This window comes from Clupea harengus, chromosome 22 (assembly GCF_900700415.2).
Source record: "Clupea harengus chromosome 22, Ch_v2.0.2, whole genome shotgun sequence".
NCBI classification, from domain to species: domain Eukaryota; kingdom Metazoa; phylum Chordata; class Actinopteri; order Clupeiformes; family Clupeidae; genus Clupea; species Clupea harengus.
In genome coordinates this window covers 6,630,994-6,650,684 of record NC_045173.1, presented here as the reverse complement: position 1 = coordinate 6,650,684, position 19,691 = coordinate 6,630,994, and the positions used below count along the sequence as shown (strand labels likewise).

Here is a 19,691-nt window from a genome sequence, read left to right as displayed (position 1 = left end):
CTCAAACTCAAATGACCTGGGGGCCGATGAGCGTCCAGTCTGGTCAGTGGGGGGCCAGATTTTTTTTATCTGTTGGCTTGCCTATAACAATACTGTAGATACCACTTTGCCTTGCATTGTTTTTACACAAAGTAATTCCTCTGTCACTTCAAACTGGTTGTTAACACCGCGGTCAAAATCGCGAGCTGAGCATTATCATTTATGTCAGTGCTCTCGTCCAGAGCCACAGAATAAACACTGAAACTTTTGCCTTCGACACACAGCTAGATTTATTTTCCGATAATGACCGGCAAACTATACATTATCCTGCTTATTATTCGGTTACTTGTCAAAACGATAGAAGACATTCCTCCAAAATACCTCTTTTTAATGATTTTGTTGCCATTTCGTTACTTCCACTAAGAAAACATAGTTCTTCACGCAAATACAACTTGAAAGTTTCAGGTGTTGCGTCGCAACCCATTACTTGCTGACTTCAATTAAGCTTTCGTTAGTTAAATGACTGGACTACTTGCGGAATGATATGAAAGATGTGAATTAGAAGCGCAAAACCCGGTTGGCAGCTGTTAACGTTGAAGTGGCCCATTCAAAGCAATGGAACTTTTTGCAACATTCTGAGGAGACGGCGGGCCGGATGAAATCGCTTGGCGGGCTGGATTTGACCCGCGGGCCGGAGTTTGAGACCCCTGCTTTAACATATACTCTAAAGCTCAACAAACAGACAATATTTGTATTGCTGCTTTTCAAACAAAGGAATTATGTCAGGCACATATCACACAGTATTCTATAACAATTAAGTGTTGCTCACATGCTTATAATTGTAAGATAAATAAATAAATGCCATTTAAAAAAAAATTATATGATGATATTAGTTGTAGGCTAGGTGTCTGAAGTCTCAGTCCCTCTCTCTAATGTATGTTTGCACCCAAAGCACCAGTATGGGCCAAGTCCACTTATTGCTGCTGATATAGAGTACTGTATACAGAGGTGTGCCTGTGTGTGTGCCTGTGTGTTAATGGCTGATATGTTGCTGTGCCAGCTTTGGCCTACTGTTTATTCCTTAGGATCCAGAAGCCTTCTCATTCTCTTTGTGTCTGGCAGATAATGTAAGGAGATATATGTATGTTTGTTCCTGCATGTTTGTCTGGTGTGTGTGTGTGTGTGTGTGTGTGCGCGTGTGCGGGCTTGTATGCTCATGGCCCACAGTTTGAACCAAACACCTCGTTAATCGTGGCTGCCATCCACCCCTTAACCACACACACGTGTTATGGTGGTGCAATTAAAGAATTTATTTGATGTCATCCTCTATGCCAGGACTTGAAGCGTTGCTTGTTTGATGCTAACCTCAAATTTAGTAGCCTAATTGAAGCTGTAGAGTGGGCAGCATAAAACATGAGGCCAGTGTGTGTTGATACTTCATGTCTGTTAAAGGAGCTCGCAATTAGAATGTTTGCCTCTTTAATGCAGTAATTGTTTACAAATAATATTGGACAGATTCTTTTAGGTTTTTTTTTCATTATGACATTTGGTATGTGACCTTTTGTAATGTTTATGTAAATGTTCTGTGTTTCTTCTGTGTTATAATTTTTTAAGTTCATCCATTTGTTTTTATTAGCAGAACAATGGTGTAACTGCGGCACTAAAGTTTCTCAACTTATACAGGATTAAGAGCTTGTAGGCATTCTTACGCCTCTGTGCAGGTGCGCGTGTGTGTGTGTGTGTGCGTGCGCGCGCCTGTGTGTGTGTGCGTGCGTGCGTGTGTGTGTTAGGCGTGTGGTGTTTATAGTTTGTAGGTATCGTTGTTGCTGTTTGTCTGCTCAGAGAGAGCATGTTAAGACAACAGAGGCCTCTGCCCAACACTAACGAGCCCACTGTGCTCAGAAGCACTTACCAACAAACTAATTACTAATTACACAAGTGGTTGTGCATGTGTGTGTGCGTGTGTGTTTGTGTGGGGGGTGTGTGCATGCTGCTCCCATGGTGCTGTTCTTTGTGTTGTTTTGTAATTGTTGTTATCTTGAAGGATGGTGCAGCCGTAATTCCACCAGCTTGCAGCAGGATGGATGGTTGGAGGATGAATTATTTATCGTCTGTGAGCACACACACTCGGACGGCGTGCTGGGTGTGTTTTGTCGTGAAGTGGGGGTAGGGTGGGGGTGCTGAAGACTGCTGTTGGGGTTGATGTGATTTCCAGTTGGACCTCATTGTTGAGCTGCTGGCTAGAGATGCTATACTACAGAGAGACTATAGAACTAATTGCTGTGTCACCTCTAAATACTGTTGAAGCCCATAAATGTAGTGGGGTAGACAGTATCCAGTCATCAAGAAAAAACGTGCGGCCTCAAATACTCTCTCTCACAATATTCTGGGCAGAAGTATAAGAAATGAATCAGCGTTGGATCTTAGATTGTGTGCGCTGTTTTCTTGAAACAGCGGCATATGTAAACCCACCTCAGGCCCAGAGCAGCCTAATGCCCTGATTGACCTGATTGATTAGTGTATACAGGATTTGTATGCAGTGTGTGTTTGTTTGTTTGTGTGTTCACAATTGTGTGTACGTGTGAGTGTACTCAAACCTATTCAAAGACAACTACTTTCACTTAGTCTTTCTTTCCCTCTCCCTCTCTTTCTCTCTCTCTCTCTCGCTCTCCAGTCACATACCTCTCATGCCTGACTTTCAAATGTAACACATTCTTGAAGTGGCTCCAAAAGTTGCATTAATAATATTATTTGTAACTATACATCCCATGTTGTCTTTCATAATGTTGTCTATAATGAGGCAGGAATTCATAAAATATGCAGAAGTTAAAAACAGAAAGAAGGAAAGTAATGGGCAGAAATAGGTGTGCATCAGGAGAGTGCTTGAGAGGCCATAATGCTGATTTATATACGCTGGGGGTGTAGGCCCTGTTGCACAATAAAACTTCTTCTCACTTTTGTGGAGCAAAATGGACTTAGAGAATTATATTTCACAAAGCCTTCACTAAATCAGCTCACAGAGAACCCACCGAGCCCCTGCTAAAGCATTTAGTGCACACCCAGAGATACACATATCCTTAAAGGTTGTATGCGTGTGTCAGTGTGTGTATCTGTGGGGGTGTGTGACTGTTTGCATGCATTAATTTCATACAAGCATACATTCTTTGATTATTACCCTTTACAAGTCCTTGTGATGGTTGTGTATTTTAATGTGTTGCCTCTTTTGGCTGGGTAATTGGTTATTTCCCCCCTACCCCCCCCCCCCCAAACAGGACCTCAACTCTAGTGAAAATATGGCCTTGGTGTAATTTATTTTGTTTAATGAGGGAGTTTTTTCTGCACAATACAGTGCTTGTTTTATATTTGAAACAGAAAAAAAATGTAATAAATAAAATGGAGAAAAGAATGTGTTTCTGTTGCTTTTTGCCCCGAGCAGGCAAGTGCATTAATATTTGAAGAGATTGTTGTAATTAAATCTCAGCAACTCTGAATAGAAAAATATTGTATTACTGCTCAGCGAGGTGTAGCTTCATTAAAGCCGAACGCTTTCTGAGGCTGGCCTGTGAATGCGCGGGGGAAGGGGGATGATTAACTGATGCTAGGAGGACGGAAGAGGTGCAAATTGGGAAGAGGAATGGCTTTTGGGGGTGCAGACATTGATTAATATTGGTAATGCTCGCCACCCCCACCCTAGCTGGATTAGAAATGGGCTACACTCCGTTTTCGGAGAGCCCCGCTGAAGGTGTCCTGCTGGGCCCCGAAATGAGCAGAAAATCAGCACATACCCAGAAACTGTGTGTGTGTGTGTGTGTGTGTGTGTGTGTGTGTGTGTGTGTTTCTGGGGAAAATGGATTGTTCTTGTCAGAGCGCCGATGGCCTGAGTGATGTATTTAGCACTTGCCTCACCTTCCTGAGGTGAAGGAGGAAAAAAATGCTCCTCAGCCACAGGCGAAGGAGAAAGTGTTATTCTCAAGGACGTGTATCTCAGGTGTGTGTGTGTGTGTGTGTGTGTGTGTGTGTGTGTGTGTGTGTGTGTGTGTGTGTGTGTGTGTGTGTGTGTGTGTGTGTATACGTGTACATTTGCACAGTCACCAAACAAGGCTGGTATTATATGTAGTAGACGAGAAAGGGCTAGCTACCTCTGCAGAGGCTAATTGCTAACACATGTGCTTTGTGTGTGTGTGTGTGTGTGTGTGTGTGTGTGTGTGTTTGCAGCCGGCCTCGGGACTTCTGGCGCCTTGACTACTGGGAAGATGACCTGAGGAGAAGAAGGCGCTTCATCAGGAACCCCTATGGCTCCACACACTCTGAGGCCACGCTCAAGGCTGCAGCCGAGCACGGTGAGCTGACCCACACACACACACACACACACACACACACACACACACACACACACACACACACACACACACACATAAACACTTAAAAAACCCTTCCAACCTACCGTAGAAGCTCTCACCCTGTGGCAGCAGTACGGGGTTGTAAAAATTAGAGCCAATTCACCATAAACATTTTATGGTGCCTCGATTGAGAAAAAGGCCCTGATTTGAATAGCTAGTAGAGTTTATTTCCACACGACTCCTAAGTCTCTGGGATGGTCTCTGTGCCAGGCCAGACCTCCACACTCATTTTGACATCCTTCAAACGACCCTGATGAAATTCCTCATCTCACAGTAGAACATCTAGTAGAGTTGCTTCAAAGATGATTTGCTTGAAGTGTAATTTGTTCCCGTTTCCCCCTCCGCTTGGCAGTGGCTGGCAGGGCCGGTAAGTAACACCCACATGCTTCCACAGGCCTGTGTGCTGGTTAGGCTGTATTTGGTAGTTATGGCCATGAGTCACACTGTCTTGCTGTGGTGTGACTAGCTGTGTGCACACTTCTTTGACCCCGTCCCTCCAAACTCCCAGATACCTCCTGACTGTTAGTTGCGATAGGGAAGAGGGACACACAGGTAGGTGAAATGGAAAGACAGGTGGTTGTTACTGGGATATTTTTTTTACTGTAATATATATTTTTTGTCAGTATATTAACATGATGACCAAAGCTCACCCACAGCATATACATACACATACATACATGCATACAATTTTGATCAAATATAAATGTATGTTGCATAAGTTTTGAATCCTTTATTTGAATGTGTCCCAAAATACATTTCCACCTCTCAGAACACCAATGACAAATCAATTGTAACAAATCAATTGTATATTAAGTTTTTTTTCAGTTTTTTTTTTCCTGGTCCCAAGTCATTATATTAGAGCAATTTAATAAATACAGGAACAGCTGTAAATCTCTAAAATAAGTGGTGTTTAGTCACTGTGTCACTGATTAGCCTGTGTTTTAAAACATAGGGCATATTTGGCTGCGTCTGCCTGGTTCATTTGTGAGTCATTTTTAGCATTTAAAGTTAAATTACGAAATTATGAAATTAAATAGGCAATTAAGAAATACCACAAGCTCTATGTTTGCATGTACAAACCAATGGTGGTCCAGTCCTTTGAGTAGGGATTTGTGATGAAAACAAACAGATGATTTTATATCACAACGTGCTGCTAGCAGGCTTGTGTGAGAGAGCAACTGAATTCTGTGCAGTTACCCTCTAGAGTGGTGATACTTGGGATTGGGCTTTGGTATGCTTTTGGGTCATACTGTGTAAATTTGCCTTATTCTGCAATTTTAAAATGGCTGCTTCTTAACTAATGCCTGATAGGAATAATAGTCTACAAGATTAATTTGTTTCATTTCACAAAATATGAATGATTTGCAATAAGATAATAACAAAGCCCCTTGAGTGCTAATTAATTTCACATTAATAATGAATTCACCAGAAAGTTGAAACATACATCACTATTAAACTGTATGCCCTTATGGCAAAATGAAAGTAAATATGGTTAATAAGTCAATTCTGTTTGTGAGCAGCAGCAGCTTGCCAAGCAAAGCTAGTAATACAATGAAAACTAATATTAAAAGAAAGGTAGTAATAAAATATTCTTTACTACGGTTTGAGCAAAGACATGGAAGTCTTCCATCAAAGCTGCACCATCACTCAAAGAATTGAGTTTCATTGATAATTTTTTTTTCCAAAAAGGGGAAATAAATGTCCAATATTTAGCAGACATTTTTCTCCAAAGCGTCTTACATAGTGACCCTGCAGTGCCCGCTAAATCAGACCTGGGCTGGCTTGCTGTGGTGGCAATGCTAACCGCTGTACCACCAGCACCTTTAAACACCTAGCTGGTGCTCGTTTGCAGTGAGCTCATTCTCGCCACACATCCTCATCCTGGAGATCCTCTCAGCCCTTCCTGTCTGCTCCTGCATGTGCTCTCAGCACACAGCCATGCACTGGCCCTCCCACGGCAGAGCTCCGGGTGTAATGCTTTGGCAGGAGTGGTCCTAATCCTCCGGCTCTGTTAAGATGCTCTCCTCTCCTCTATGGCCATTCACACCAGGGTTTGTAATCAGAACTGCTCTGGCGAAGCCGTTACTGGCTTAACCCATTGCACTTTCAAGTAACTGGCCTTTTTGGGGGAAAATGTCTCCCATATGTCATACACAGGTCTCCCCAAAACGTGACATCACTCCTGAAGACAAACGACTGGCTTGACAGAAGTCAATAAGAATGTGATCTAAAAGCAATAAGCACTCAGAATCCAGCATCCTCGGAGACCAGCGCACCGCCCTAATGGTCATAATGTGCAGCTGGAGGGAGTGTCCTGAGGGGGCTTGCTCCTTCTCTTGCTCCACTGTTTTCTCCCATATCTCTCCTTTTTTCTCATCTTTCTCTCTGTTGGGTGCTTTATCTATTCCTCTCTTTCTCCATCATTATCTGCTCTTTTTCTAAGCACTTATGCAACATATGCAACTGCTCTTTTAGCGCCTTGATGCTTCCCCTGAATAGGGTACATTGTTTGTAGCTTACATGTAAAGAGGATGTTCCTCATTAAACACACTCAGGCACTTTGTCCATCTGAGGAGGATGGGACACTAGTGAAAACCTTATATCTCCAAACTAAAATATATAAAACTATCCCCTGAGGATTGGTTTGCGGAATCCTGAATATAATCGTTATGTCCACCAACATCTTTGAAGGTACAGGAACGTGATGCTTAGATGTTGCCATGTTGGCTACTGCATGCAATGTACAGAAATCAAGAGGTCATCCAAAGTGTCATTCCTGTCTGATGTATTTGTTATTATTTCAAAATACCTGTGGCTCCTCAAACCCATTTGTGGGCCCTTTCTAAGACCCCTAAGCTCAGCAGTGTTGGAATGCACCATTAGAAGGGTGGTGGTAACCTTTACTCTTGTTTTTGTCGACCTGACATTTGTTGCGGAAGTAGAGCGATAGAGGAGAATGGGGTGGAATGTTTTCAAACCGAGCTCAGAGGTCGTATCGGCCTGTAATTGTTTTCATCTGACTAGCAAAGCTTTGAATATTTGGTATGAAGGCACAATTGATTTAACATTTTCAAACTGTTTGGCAATACGGTTTACATAGTTCATCATACACGGATAATTCAGTGCCAATGCAAAGGTTTTAATAGTTTAATACAGTAACTCATACACAACACATCTGCCTATAAAAAACTCTAAAATCCTTCTCCGCTAAGCGTATGAGGCATGATTTCGGCTGGAGGAACTCAAGGGGGGTGGCACATCTCTGTATTTATGGCTGGAGAGAGCCATCGTTTCTGCAGCTGGACAGAGCCAGGTTGGGACCTATGTGGGAGAGGTGGCAGAGTAAATACCTGAAGACTAATGTCTCTGTTCTGGCGATCAATACGCGCCTCATGCCTCCTCTCTGGGCCACACTCTTGTTAAAAACAAATTTGTTAATTCTGACAATTTAATTGCCCTGCTTGGGCTGGCTCTGCACTCGGTATAAACGTGGGCCCTGAGTCTCGTGGAAAAGGGGAAGCAGGACTTGAAAGTGTAATGCAAGCCTGGTTTTATTTACATTTGAATGCTGAATGAGTTGAATGAATGAGCAGGCTAAGTTAATGCGATGTCAACACCCGGGATATACCTTATGGAGAGCTGAGGCCTGTTCATGCATGTACACACTTTGAAACATAACATATTTGGATTGCATTTGTTTTATGTAATCTACAATCAGTCCTTTCACCTTTTACTTTTTCGACTGAAAGGTGATGTCCACATATATTAATATTGTTGTAAACAATAGTATTATTTTTGTAAACAATTGTATTGTTGTACACTTATTATTATTATTATTATTATTATCATGTGTACGTACATATTTATTTACTCTTTTTTTTTTTTTTTAAGCCGCCCTCTCTGTCAAATCTTCCGTCCACTTGCTGGTGTGAATGCTTTGGCATGTGGTTTATATTAGGGAGCTGGTAGTAATTTCACTGCAGCTAACTACAAATCCTCTAGGGAGACTTAATTACAGGAAGACCATTCTAAATATCAGTGAGCTGCATACTTTCCATGACAAGAGTTTTTCTTCTTTTTGGCTCTACTCTTGAGCAGCTTGCTGGTGTGGTTCTAATGGGGGCTGGGATGGTGTGCGTCTCCCCCAGATGCAAATGGCCATCCCCTCAGGTGAGACTGCTTGGAAGAGAGCAGAAAGGTCAGCAGGTCCATGTCCACTGCAGTGAACTGGGCCCTGGCGGCACTGAAGCCCTACTGAGAGAGTTCTTCTGAAGGGGCCCTGTTAGGAGCAGGCCCTGTCACCTTTTCTGTTTATATAGATGAAGGATTGCCTGGGCGTCACCACTAGAGCAGTTTCAGCAGAGTGTTGCCCTGCACCACAGGGGAATGCAGTTCTCTGTAAATGTTTGCAGATTACCATTTTTCTTAAATAATCTATTCTGAACCTCAAGTCATGTACAGTTGAAATCAAAAAGGAGGAAAAGAGCTTTGGGCGTCTCTCACATTGTTGTGATATGTTTGGCATGTGTTCCTGGATATTGGTTTGGCCTGAAATATTTCATTTAATCAAAATTTGTTTTGATTTATTAAAAAACTATAAGCTGTAGAGCTTTTAACAGTAGTTTATACGTTTTTGCGTGTCGGACTGGAATCGATCAAACGCATGAAAATGAAACGTGCTTTTCTGGGGAGAATGGCGTATTGCGCTGAGTTTTGTTTTGTTTTTCAGTCCAAATGAAAGGATTGGATATGGAATATTGAATTAGTTGCAGTTAAGTAATGCAGACTAAAGACCCTCAGCACAGTGTCTGCTTATCCCAGTGTGTTATTCCATCATATGTTAAATATCAAATACGATGTGAAAGAATTGTAAACGTAGCCTTTTTTGTTTGCATTAACCTGAAAACTCCCATGGGTTGTTGTACTGTCTCAGCTGTCAATGACCCATACTGTAATTACAGTATTTAATGGTAAATATCAAAATCCGTATGGGTACAGTTTCTTAGAATAATAACAGATTTCGCTCAAACTATTAAAATATCTTTGCCGTTAAAATTAGCTTGTCGTAACTAGCCTACTTCATAGGCCCACTTTTATTTCGGAGACATGTTTATAACAGAAAACAACCGTGTAATTTAATGTCACCTAGGTTGAAGACATTAGCCGTGTATAATTTATAGCATGGAGTCAGAAATCTTAGTCAATAATTTACTTAGCCAGCTATTGTGCAGCTGCAGAAATAAGTTGACTTCTAAACGCTGCTAGAGTGAACTCGGTAAAAAAAAAAATTAGCAACCTGTTACCCTACAGTAACATCTAAATAGTTATCTTTTAAGTTTGAACTGAATTTATAGAAATTATTATTATAATGATAACTGGTTTTAGATAGAATGTCAACTCACACTTTCAGAATCCCTGACAGTCCTGCTTTCACCTTTACCAGCTCCTGAAGAAGACGTCCTCAAAGGCAAACAGTCCATCAGAAGTCAGGCGCTGGGTAATCAAAACTCGGAGAGCGAGATACTGCTGGATGGTGATGATGACACGCTGTCATCTTTGGAGGAGAAGGAGTTGGAGAACCTCACAGGTAAAACACTGCATAAACGTTTGTACTTGCCTATAGTCTAGTATTTTCTGCGCGCACGCACACACACACACAAGCATACGAAGATCATGGAAAAGCGATACTTTAGCAAGGCGCGCTGAGGACGGGGGCTTGGACTGTTAATGGGGGATCACTTCCCAGGCGCCTACCATTAACTCTGACAAGCCTCTCTCATTAGCGTCTTGTGATCGCTTTAGCTCTGCCTTTTTGCCTTGACTCATGGAAGGAAGCAAGATGAGGTGGTGTGTGTTGGGGGGGGGGGGGGGGGGGGGTTGGTGGTGTTCTTCACTTGGCAGTATACATGAGCAACCAGCAATTTATCCATCATTTAGGGAAGAAGAGAATAGGAATGAGGCCTATGTGAAGATAGTATAAGTGTGCATGTGTGCATGCCATAGATAAATCAATACAACGGTTTCGAACTATAAAATACAAAGTATACTCAAAGTTTTGGCAAATTAATTTCTAAAATTTGTAACGTTCCTGTTTGTATTCACATTAATGTATTCGGGACCACAACATGTTGCCAACAAATGCATCAGGGGTGCCCTCACCTTGTTAGCTTTAATATTTACATTGACTGCATTGTCAAATAACTTTTTGAACGCCAAGGTGTATTAAGAAATTTATTTTTCTTTCTTTTATTTATTTAGTTGTGTCTAATAGGCATCACAAACAGGCCCTATAACCTTTTAATGCGAAGCCACTGTTAATGTCTGTGGTCTAGTGTATCTATAACAGTTAGTTGTTTCTTAAAATGTAAATATTATTAGCACGGCAGCATCTCATCGAATTATATAACGATTTGCAGACTAAGAGAAGGCCTAGTGCTTCCGAGTAAAGTATTCATTTGCCAGACGTATTTAGTGCCTTCACGCTTTATCGGACATGCTGTATTGTTAATCGGATTGTACCTATCTATCCCACCCCTTCTCCCCTCTGCATAGCAATAGCTAATGCTCGACATCACAAGTTTGTATGAAAATAAATTATTAAACAGCCGTGGATGATGACAATAGGATTAAATGACGGACCTCTTAATAAATTGACATTGCTCCTAAAATGAAGTGAAATTTGTCAGGGGGGTTTCCGTGCCACCCGCTACTGCCAGCTGCCTCCTCCAGGTGTAATTGAATGTCTTCGGGAAACGATTGGTTAAAAAACTGTTATTCCTCCCCAGGATAACATGCTAATGCTCCGAGGGTATAGGAGACTGGCAAACGAACATCTCTGTTTATGCCATGTGTTTTTGAAGGAAGGGTGCTTGGGGAAATCAAACGGGGCTCAGCGCTCTCACTTCACACACACACATCTGCAAATACAATGCGCTGCACATGGGAGAGAGCGCCGGCCAAAGCCTGCGAGAAACTCCCTCGAGCGACCCTGGCATTGTCATCTTAGAATAAATTAAGATTGATGACAGATTAAACACGGCTCACCATCCCCCAATCAATAGACATTGACTGACAGTAAATTTGATTTTTTGACAAACCTGGTGCTTGAAGTAAGCTATAGGTCTAGAATGGCAGTAGACGGGTGTTTTGAGAGGGGCCTCCTATTGCCAACGCATATGAGAAGCCTATTCTTGAAAAGGTGTTGGGCGAATATACATCCCATAAATGTAAAAAAAGTTTCGCAGCAGACATATAGTAATTACAGGTTGTATTATTAGGCTACTGCAGGTACCCAGTTTTAAATAGGCTACACCCTTTAGCCCACAAATCGTCTGTTTCCAATAGCATATCGTGTTGGTTGTATATATCTAAAATAACATGATTCGTCGGTTTGATATGCCCTAGTTTCTAATTCTTGGTGCACAGCTGACGTTAGGTCAGTTGTTTAAGCAGAGTCCATCAGAAAGTCAGTACGGGTTCTTGTTGAGTTTATATGTTTTGTTAAACACGCTGCAGTTCTTTGAAATGTTCGTTTGGTTAAGGGGGGGTAGGTGTGTGCGCGCACACTTCTCTCCTGTGTGTGTGTGTGTGTGTGTGTGTGTGTGTGTGTGTGTGTGTGTGTGTGTGTGTGTGTGTGTGTGTGTGTGCGCGCGCGATTGAGAGAGGGAGCACTTTTGTCTGATCGGAGCTCTCACTTGCAGGCCCTGTGAACCTGAGCACCGGGGCTCAGCTGGTCGCGCCAGCCGTTGTGGTGAAGGGAACCCTGTCCATCACTGCCTCGGAAGTGTACTTTGAGGTGGATGAGGAAGAGCCGAGCTTTAAGAAAATCGATCCCAAGGTAAGAGAGGGTACCTAACCCATTGATCCAAAACGCGGCCGAATGTCACATGTGAAAAGAGTTTAAAAAAATGTGCCCCCCCCGCCCCCCCATTCAAGCTAAGTAAGTGCTGCACCTTATCAACAATAAAATCACTTCATGAAAACATGGATGATAAATGTTTTTTAATATGGCGAAAGTGTTGCTGTGATTGCCGATAATTGTCCCAGAGACAGTCATGTCCAGTAGCTTTTTTGGAAGGCCCTAATTTTGAGAGATGGCTTTTTCCCCGAGGCATATGCGCTATTGCATCGTTCATTATGTATATTACCGATAATCATCTGGTAGCATTTTAGTTAGGCCCTCCAACATGGATCGCATTTTGGTTTGATTCTTCATAATAAGGTAATGCTGCGAAAACACTCCTGGGCTATTCATAGAAGCACAAACTGTACCATTCTTTCTTTAGTTTAGTCACTTTTTCGAATATTTAAAAGAGGACATAGCCTATGGGATATCGATGAAGGGTAGACCTATATAGGAACGGATATGATATAACTGAACGGGTATGACTCGTTCTGTATTTGTCCTCTACTAATTTAGCAAAACATGGCAACAACTGTCATTTATCGTTTGAAAAAAGCTTTTGTAATATGGGTGGAGTTGGTGTGTATTTCACGAATATTAGAATAACAATAGCCCACTACTACTACTATTACTATTACTACTACTATTACTACACTACTAGTAATAATAATAGTAACCATACTCATAGCAGAGCGAATAGTAAAAGCTATCGTGCAAACGTATATTCTTAATTAAATGTATTATCCAATATGTTGCACGAATACAAGGTTATATTTTCATTTGAAGATGTGAAGTCATCAAATATTGATAATGTATCCCTAATGGACCTCCATATGCACTTTAGACTGCATGTCAATAGACGAAGTTAAAACTATTTAGTCGGGAGAAAATGAAGCGACAAAAGGTCAGACTTGCAGTCATACTACTCCCTGAATCAACCGTATTAAATCTGTTGGGATTATGAACACTTGTGCATTAAGTAGTTCATTGTGGGTATTAGCCGAACTGATGATGATTTTCTTCTCTAGAGAAATAAAGCGGCCTTTTGTTTGCAGTGCAAACTCAGATAACGTCTTGAAATCCGTCTCATAAAATGTGCAGTAATAATGGCATTTTAACTTCATAAATATTTGGATCATAATGTCGTTATGCCATCTGCCACACGGAGGTAAGCCTGCCTAAACATATCAACTTATACTTTTCGCAAAAGCTGGTGTAATGCGACGTTTTATACAGGCATAGGCTATATATTAAATTTGTTTATATTGTAAATATTAAATTGTTGTTTAATTCTAACTCGTAAATATGTAAATGGTAAAACAAAGCCAAGTTCCAGTTATGTTTCAACTTTTGTTTTGACTTTATTAACATTTCAATTTGAAGTCACATCATGAAAAAGTTGAACTTGGCACGCTACAGTTTTATTATTTTTGCATTTAAAGATTTTGTGCATATATTTAAATTAAAAATCTTCACTTTGTGAAAACATTTAAAACAACGAACATGAAATTATTACATTTAGCTTAAAATGTACCTTCATTTTTTTCTCTGACAATGTCCCAATGCATCTTTATGAAAGTCATCTTGTGTGTGTGTTAGTTTCGTTTTCCTCATAGTTTGACACTGCTCGGAGAATCGCGAGCCCATTTTCTCCACATTTAAGCGATGCAATCTCTTACTGTCCCACATAGTGAAAACAATTGTCCTCATTAAACTACAATTTGTCCAAACTTTTCGCGTTTGTCAGGATTTCTCTCGCAAGTCTCCATGTCTGTTTAGCTGCTGCTTCGAGGGCTGAGTGAGGCTTCCCCTGAAAGAGGTCCAAATTTGGTAAGAAGTAATGGGGGCATCGGCGGCACTGCAAACAAGAGATGAGTTGTAGCAGAATGCCGTTTAGTCGGTCTCCGAGGCAGGACTCATCCCAGTCGGTCTCCCGTGGGTGCTTCTCGCACTCATAGAGCAGTAAGGTCTTCATGTGGTAGCTCTGAAGTGGCTGGCCTGGCAGCTCCAGGTGTCGGTCACGCAGAGTCTTTAGAACGGATAGACACTTCTTTCTGCAGCCCGACATTAGGAGCCTATTCTCGGCCTCACTGAACTGCAAGACCCAGGCGTCGCTCTCTGCTGAACTCTGTTTGCCAGTTAAGGAGTAGCACTCCTTGGAGAGGAGATTGAATCCCTCAGCTTTCACTTCAGCGACCCTGTTGGGACCTGGCCACGGGATGTGAGGCATTGGCCACTGTGCTGCACTTCTAGGCCAGATACCTGTGCACTTAAAGGCTGGCGTGATCTGCACCACATACCTTTCTCTGATGCGAAGTCTCACCTCACTGGTGTCAGCGACCATCTTGACCACGTCACGGTAACTGCATTTATCCACGGCCTGTGCCACAAGAGTCTGAAACCGAGAGCGGATCTTACGGGCCGAGAGGTAGCCAGAGGCAGTGATGAACTCGACCCAAAGTGACATGCTTCTCTTGCGGCCGTCACTGAGCTTCAGGACTGCACAGCCAGGCAGGGATCCGTCATCCACGAAGTTGAAGACGCCCATCTGGTTCAGGTAAAGCACCACCTCAAACTCGTTGGGTGCGATGACTTCCATGCCCTCAAAGCGCGCATCAATTTCGCTAAGAGAGCTTATGAAGCGAGGCTCCTGGACCTCCACCTCCTTTAGGACGTCCGATACAACCTTGCACACCTCCCGAATAGTTTTGGCAATAGCTGATTTGCGCGTCTGGCATCGCTCGTTGTAGTATTTGTTGAGCTGGTAAACCAGCTTCGCCTGCGTCGCAATCATGTTGGGGCAGAGGTCCGGGCTGTACACCGGAGAATCGCAGTACGCTGACGGATCCAATGCTTACCGGTTAAGCCAGAGGCAGGGCGCTTCTGAGCAACGGAAAAAAAAAATAACAGTGTAGTTTGCGCGCTCAGCGGATGGACGTCAGTTTCGAGAGGAAGCGGATAGAGATGCAACGCAATGTCAAACCACTTGTCTAAAATGAAGTTCACGGCGCAAAGAGAGCTGAAAGGCAGGTCCGTCTCAGGTTGTGCACACGCTATAATATAAACCACTGGCTGTGATCACTCATGTCTCTTTACTCCTTTTTGCTGTGAAACCTGAACGTTTCCTCTGCGTGTGGATGTCCAGACTCAGTCGAGAGCACTGGACCTGTTTAGTTTATGAATGGTCCCCTTGCAAGAGTGAAAGGGGTCGGGCTTCCCATCTTGCAATCAACGGCTGAGCTGTCAGGGCGAACAACCAATCACAATCCCACCCGACAGGCGGCCGTGGGCTAGAGAGATTCTCTCCTCTAGAACATCTCGAGGAGCCGCGGAGCATCCAGGTTAGAATAAACAATTCATATTTGCAACATATTTATGGAACTTTCAGCTGCGAACCTAACTGTTGTGAGATAAAGATCTCTGGTCAATTTGTTTGTATCCCATTTTGTTTACACCAGGGCACAAATTGAACACTCAGAAGATTCTTGTTATAATCGTGCAAGACATTTACATTAGAATAGAATATCTCATTAACGTAATTTTATTTATATGGCTTAACTGTTAACATTTTAAATATTTTGTTTATCTTGGCTTAGCTCATCTGTAAAGACAGCAATGGATCCACAGTAAAAAAAAATGTTACCTACAATTCGTCTCCTTGTATTTATGGAAATGTATTTATGTTTGACATGCTGTATGTACAATTATATATTTTGTATAGACTACATTTTTTAAATAAAATAAATATTTGACTGTGGGCTAGGCCATTTTTAAATATAGTGCATATGCAGCAAATGGTATGCCTTGGTTAGTCATGTGATTTACATATTAATGGTATCAGTCATGTTGTTGGGTCACATCCTTAACACATCTTCGACACAGTAACACTTAAATGCCTTATCTATTACATTACCGTATAGATGTTGAACAGGCCCGCTTGTTGTCTCACGTCACTGCCGTTAAACGGATGTTTAAACTCATGTCCTTTATATAAATATTTAATGATCGTCAGACGTATAGTTGTAAAACGGAATGGCAATTCATAACGAAGTTATTTAATGCGTTGATAAAGGATGAAGAAAAATGTGCATACAACAGCCTAGAGCAAGACGAGGCTGTCATGGATGCCTCGATGGTGCAGTGCTAGTAACTTCAGTGCTATTTTCGTATTCATGATATGTAAGAATTCAGTTAGCCCACCAAGTCTATAATACAAAAAATAAAGTGTCTCACTAACAGGATTTATCCTGCTTTATTTTTATTTTATTTTGTCTTTTTTTTAAATTAATAATGGTTGTAATGGTAAACATAATTACCCATGAAAATATTATAATATAATAAATATATAATATGAAAATGTTCCCTGGGGGAAAAAAAACATCCTGAGTGGACATAAACAGTAGCGCATGGTTCAAGTTTAAAACCGACGCTAATGCTAATGAAACGCATTATCATATAAGCACAATTATCAGGCCATTCATATGATATCATTCCTTCAATCTTAAATAGTGTGTCGCAAACTGACATTCCTATGATCAGCATCTTTAAAAACATTTGTGTTCTACCTCGATCCCCTTCACCGAGTATTTGTCCCCTTGTATGACCATTTTGTGCATTAAAGCGTTTCTGCTGAATAATGTAGTGCACAAGTTCGGCGGGGTTGTAATTGAATTCCTCTTATCACCCGCGCTCCATGTTCGATGACTTAAGCACCTATCACCGTCTCCTTCATGGGCTCTCCATTGCGCGAAGTGCAAAAACAACAGCCGGACTCAAACCTTGTTGTGTAGCGACACAACTGGAAACATCTAAAGCTCTATGCACAAAACCGTACGTTAAGGGATGGAAGCAAGGTATTGATTTGTATTCCTACACTGAGAATATTATCTGGCTTTAGCATTTTCAGCATACATTATTTGCAAGGCATTCAGATTTTCTTAAAGTATTTGTCCAATTTGAGAACATTTTACAAGTTTTGGAATTGAGTATTTCTTTCTTTCTTAAATCTAAAGCACAAAGTAAAAAACACTAGCTGCCAGCTCTACCACTATTCAGTCAAGGCTTTATTAGGACTGCACCTGTGCATCTTTTCAAGATCATTTCATCAAATAAAAAAATGTGTTACTATTATTTCAATTCAAAATATTCTGAACATTAACTAAATTTCGAACAAACCGGGAAAATGTCCTAATACGAGAATAAGCCTTAAAGTGATTTAAAAGTGTTTGTTTACATTTTTGTCTCGTTAAATTATGACTTGCATGTGAAGTTTTCCCTGTGAACATTGTAAGCGTACATTGCAATATTGTAATATGAGCCAAAGTGAGTGCTTTTTAGCAGAAATACTGAAATAGTGCAAACATTTTGCACCCTTCACCTTCATTACACTAATTAAACTCCCCCTTTATTGGTCAGTGTTGCAACAGTCAGAGTTCCAGCCAGAGTGAGAAGAGCTGAGGGAGAAGTGCTGAGCGGTGGTGTGTGAAGGGCTTGGCCATTCACTCCACCGCCTCAGCCTCAGCGTTAGCTGCTCTCAGAGGGTGAAGGAACAGTCACTGGATTGTCTGGACATACGTTGCTGTTTAGCCTGTCCATTAGCCTGCTGTGAGGGTGGAAATGTGATTGATAGCTAATATTTTTCATTAGCAATTTATGATGAATGTTAAGAGTTCACCTTTTTGTGCTATTAACATCAAGGAGAAATGCACTCCAAGTTCAGTATTTAATTTATTGCATTTCATCGAGTAAATCTCTCGTTGTCCATGTATTCATCCAACAGAACAAGCCTATAGATGCTTCTCTGTTGTAACAAATGAAAAAAGACAAATAACAATATGCTGAGATCCATCTGATGCATGGTGTATGTATAGGTTTGATTTATTACAAAGTTTTTGAAAAAGCACAACTGTTGTGATTTTACATTCTTTTCCCCTGAATCACGCCATACGGAACAGTCATACGCAAACAGTTACAGCGCTCTTTCTCCTGGCCCTGAGCACTTTTTATTTTAATGCGAGGCTGCTTAATATCAAAATCTGGGAACCTGAAAGATTAATACCCTCTCTTAATTCTGAAAATATCTACATTAAGTGAGGCACGCTAACTACTGCAGAACTTGATATATGGTGATGGTAAGAATGAGCATGTGAGACCGATTTCACATACTCTACATCTCACGGCAAGGTCATTGTACTCATATCTGGACTATGTATGTGGGTGTGTGTGTGTGTGTGTGTGTATATATATATATATATATATATATATATATATATATATATATATTTGTGTGTGTACGTGTGCACGTATGTATATTGTACGTACGTATGTATATGTGGTTGAAGTGTCTGCATCACAGGCTCAGCACACATACATTTGTAAAGATATTGATCATATGTTTGATCATATATTTGATCATTATCAAACAGGTTCCACAGGGACAATGGCACAGTGTGAGGATATATCCATAGATTCCTTGTTGTTCATCTGGAAAGGTTTTTGCTTATAAATAAATTGCATTTATAATATTGTGAATTAAGTATATGGTAATGCTGCAATGTATTGCTCTTATGACTTATTCTCTGCTAGATATATGTGATGTTTAGCTCAGCTGGTTTGGAGGGGATTTCATGTTCCATTCCTTTGTGCTGGTCTTTTGCTTAATAGTACCAACAAAACTTTAGTTACGCGCTCCTCTGTGACATTAAGAATAATCCTCAAAAGACGTTCAGCAGGCAGTCTGAAGCAGTGGCTAATTTCTCCCTAGAGTGTATCTGCATGGCTCTGTTTTTGGCAAAGAGCGAGGTGGGCTGCTGTCTAGCAGTCGTATTTTCCTTGGGGGTCATGGCTCTAGAAAGAAAGAACAGACACAAAACAAATAGTTCTGGAAACATAGCAGGAATAACCCTTGGGTGAGACACTGGCCCTCTCAGATCCTGTCTGTGAGTGTACATTATAGCCAGCAGGTTCTCAGTGCAAGCCCTGCTTGAAGAGTCCCTTAAACACCCGGGCCATTCCATGTTTTGTTTGAGACTGTGATAAGGGCTGCATGTTTTGCTACATGATTTGACAGTCACCATTTGGATTCTTTATCTTAATTGTGATGATGAAAACATTTTCATGGACTTTTGTCCCTGTGCAGTATGGGTCCAGACCCGTGTGATTTAACTATTTGAACCTGCTATAACTCCTCGTTGAACTCATTCAATTCATGCAAGTAAGCATAGGGGGTAGTGGATATGTGTGCATGGGCCAATCAATGCTGGAATGAAGGAGAAAGTGTGTGTCCGTGGCCTGATGCTGCATTGAAGGAGGAAAGTGTGTGTCCGTGGCCTGATGCACGTCTCAAAGGGAAAGCAACTGTTTCAAGAGGCCTTTTCCCAGAGGTGGAGGTCTCCTGCTATTCTGCTTCT

General features: G+C 41.5%; 2 protein-coding genes across 9 annotated transcripts in view; one reads left to right on the top strand and one right to left on the bottom strand.

Annotated features, from left to right (window-relative positions):
- lrba (LPS responsive beige-like anchor protein) overlaps window positions 1-19,691 on the top strand; it is a 193,470-nt gene that overhangs the window by 102,201 nt on the left and 71,578 nt on the right. For 6 of the 8 annotated variants that reach the window (XM_031560255.2, XM_031560249.2, XM_031560251.2 and 3 more), the window contains 4 exons: window positions 4,195-4,319; window positions 4,732-4,746; window positions 9,823-9,966; window positions 12,080-12,216. In XM_031560255.2, the coding sequence (XP_031416115.1) occupies window positions 4,195-4,319; window positions 4,732-4,746; window positions 9,823-9,966; window positions 12,080-12,216 (421 nt within the window). The remainder of the gene's footprint in view (window positions 1-4,194; window positions 4,320-4,731; window positions 4,747-9,822; window positions 9,967-12,079; window positions 12,217-19,691) is intronic. The other 2 variants (XM_031560252.2, XM_031560254.2) reach the window with 1 other exon arrangement.
- mab21l2 (mab-21-like 2) lies at window positions 13,624-15,294 on the bottom strand. The gene has a single exon (XM_012831328.3). It carries the CDS (start codon window positions 15,074-15,076, stop codon window positions 13,997-13,999), a length of 1,080 nt encoding a protein of 359 aa, XP_012686782.1. The 5' UTR covers window positions 15,077-15,294; the 3' UTR covers window positions 13,624-13,996.

Excerpts from the sequence above, each read along its gene's own strand:
- mab21l2 (XM_012831328.3), bottom strand. The coding sequence starts at position 15,076 with ATGATTGCGACGCAGGCGAAGCTGGTTTACCAGCTCAACAAATACTAC.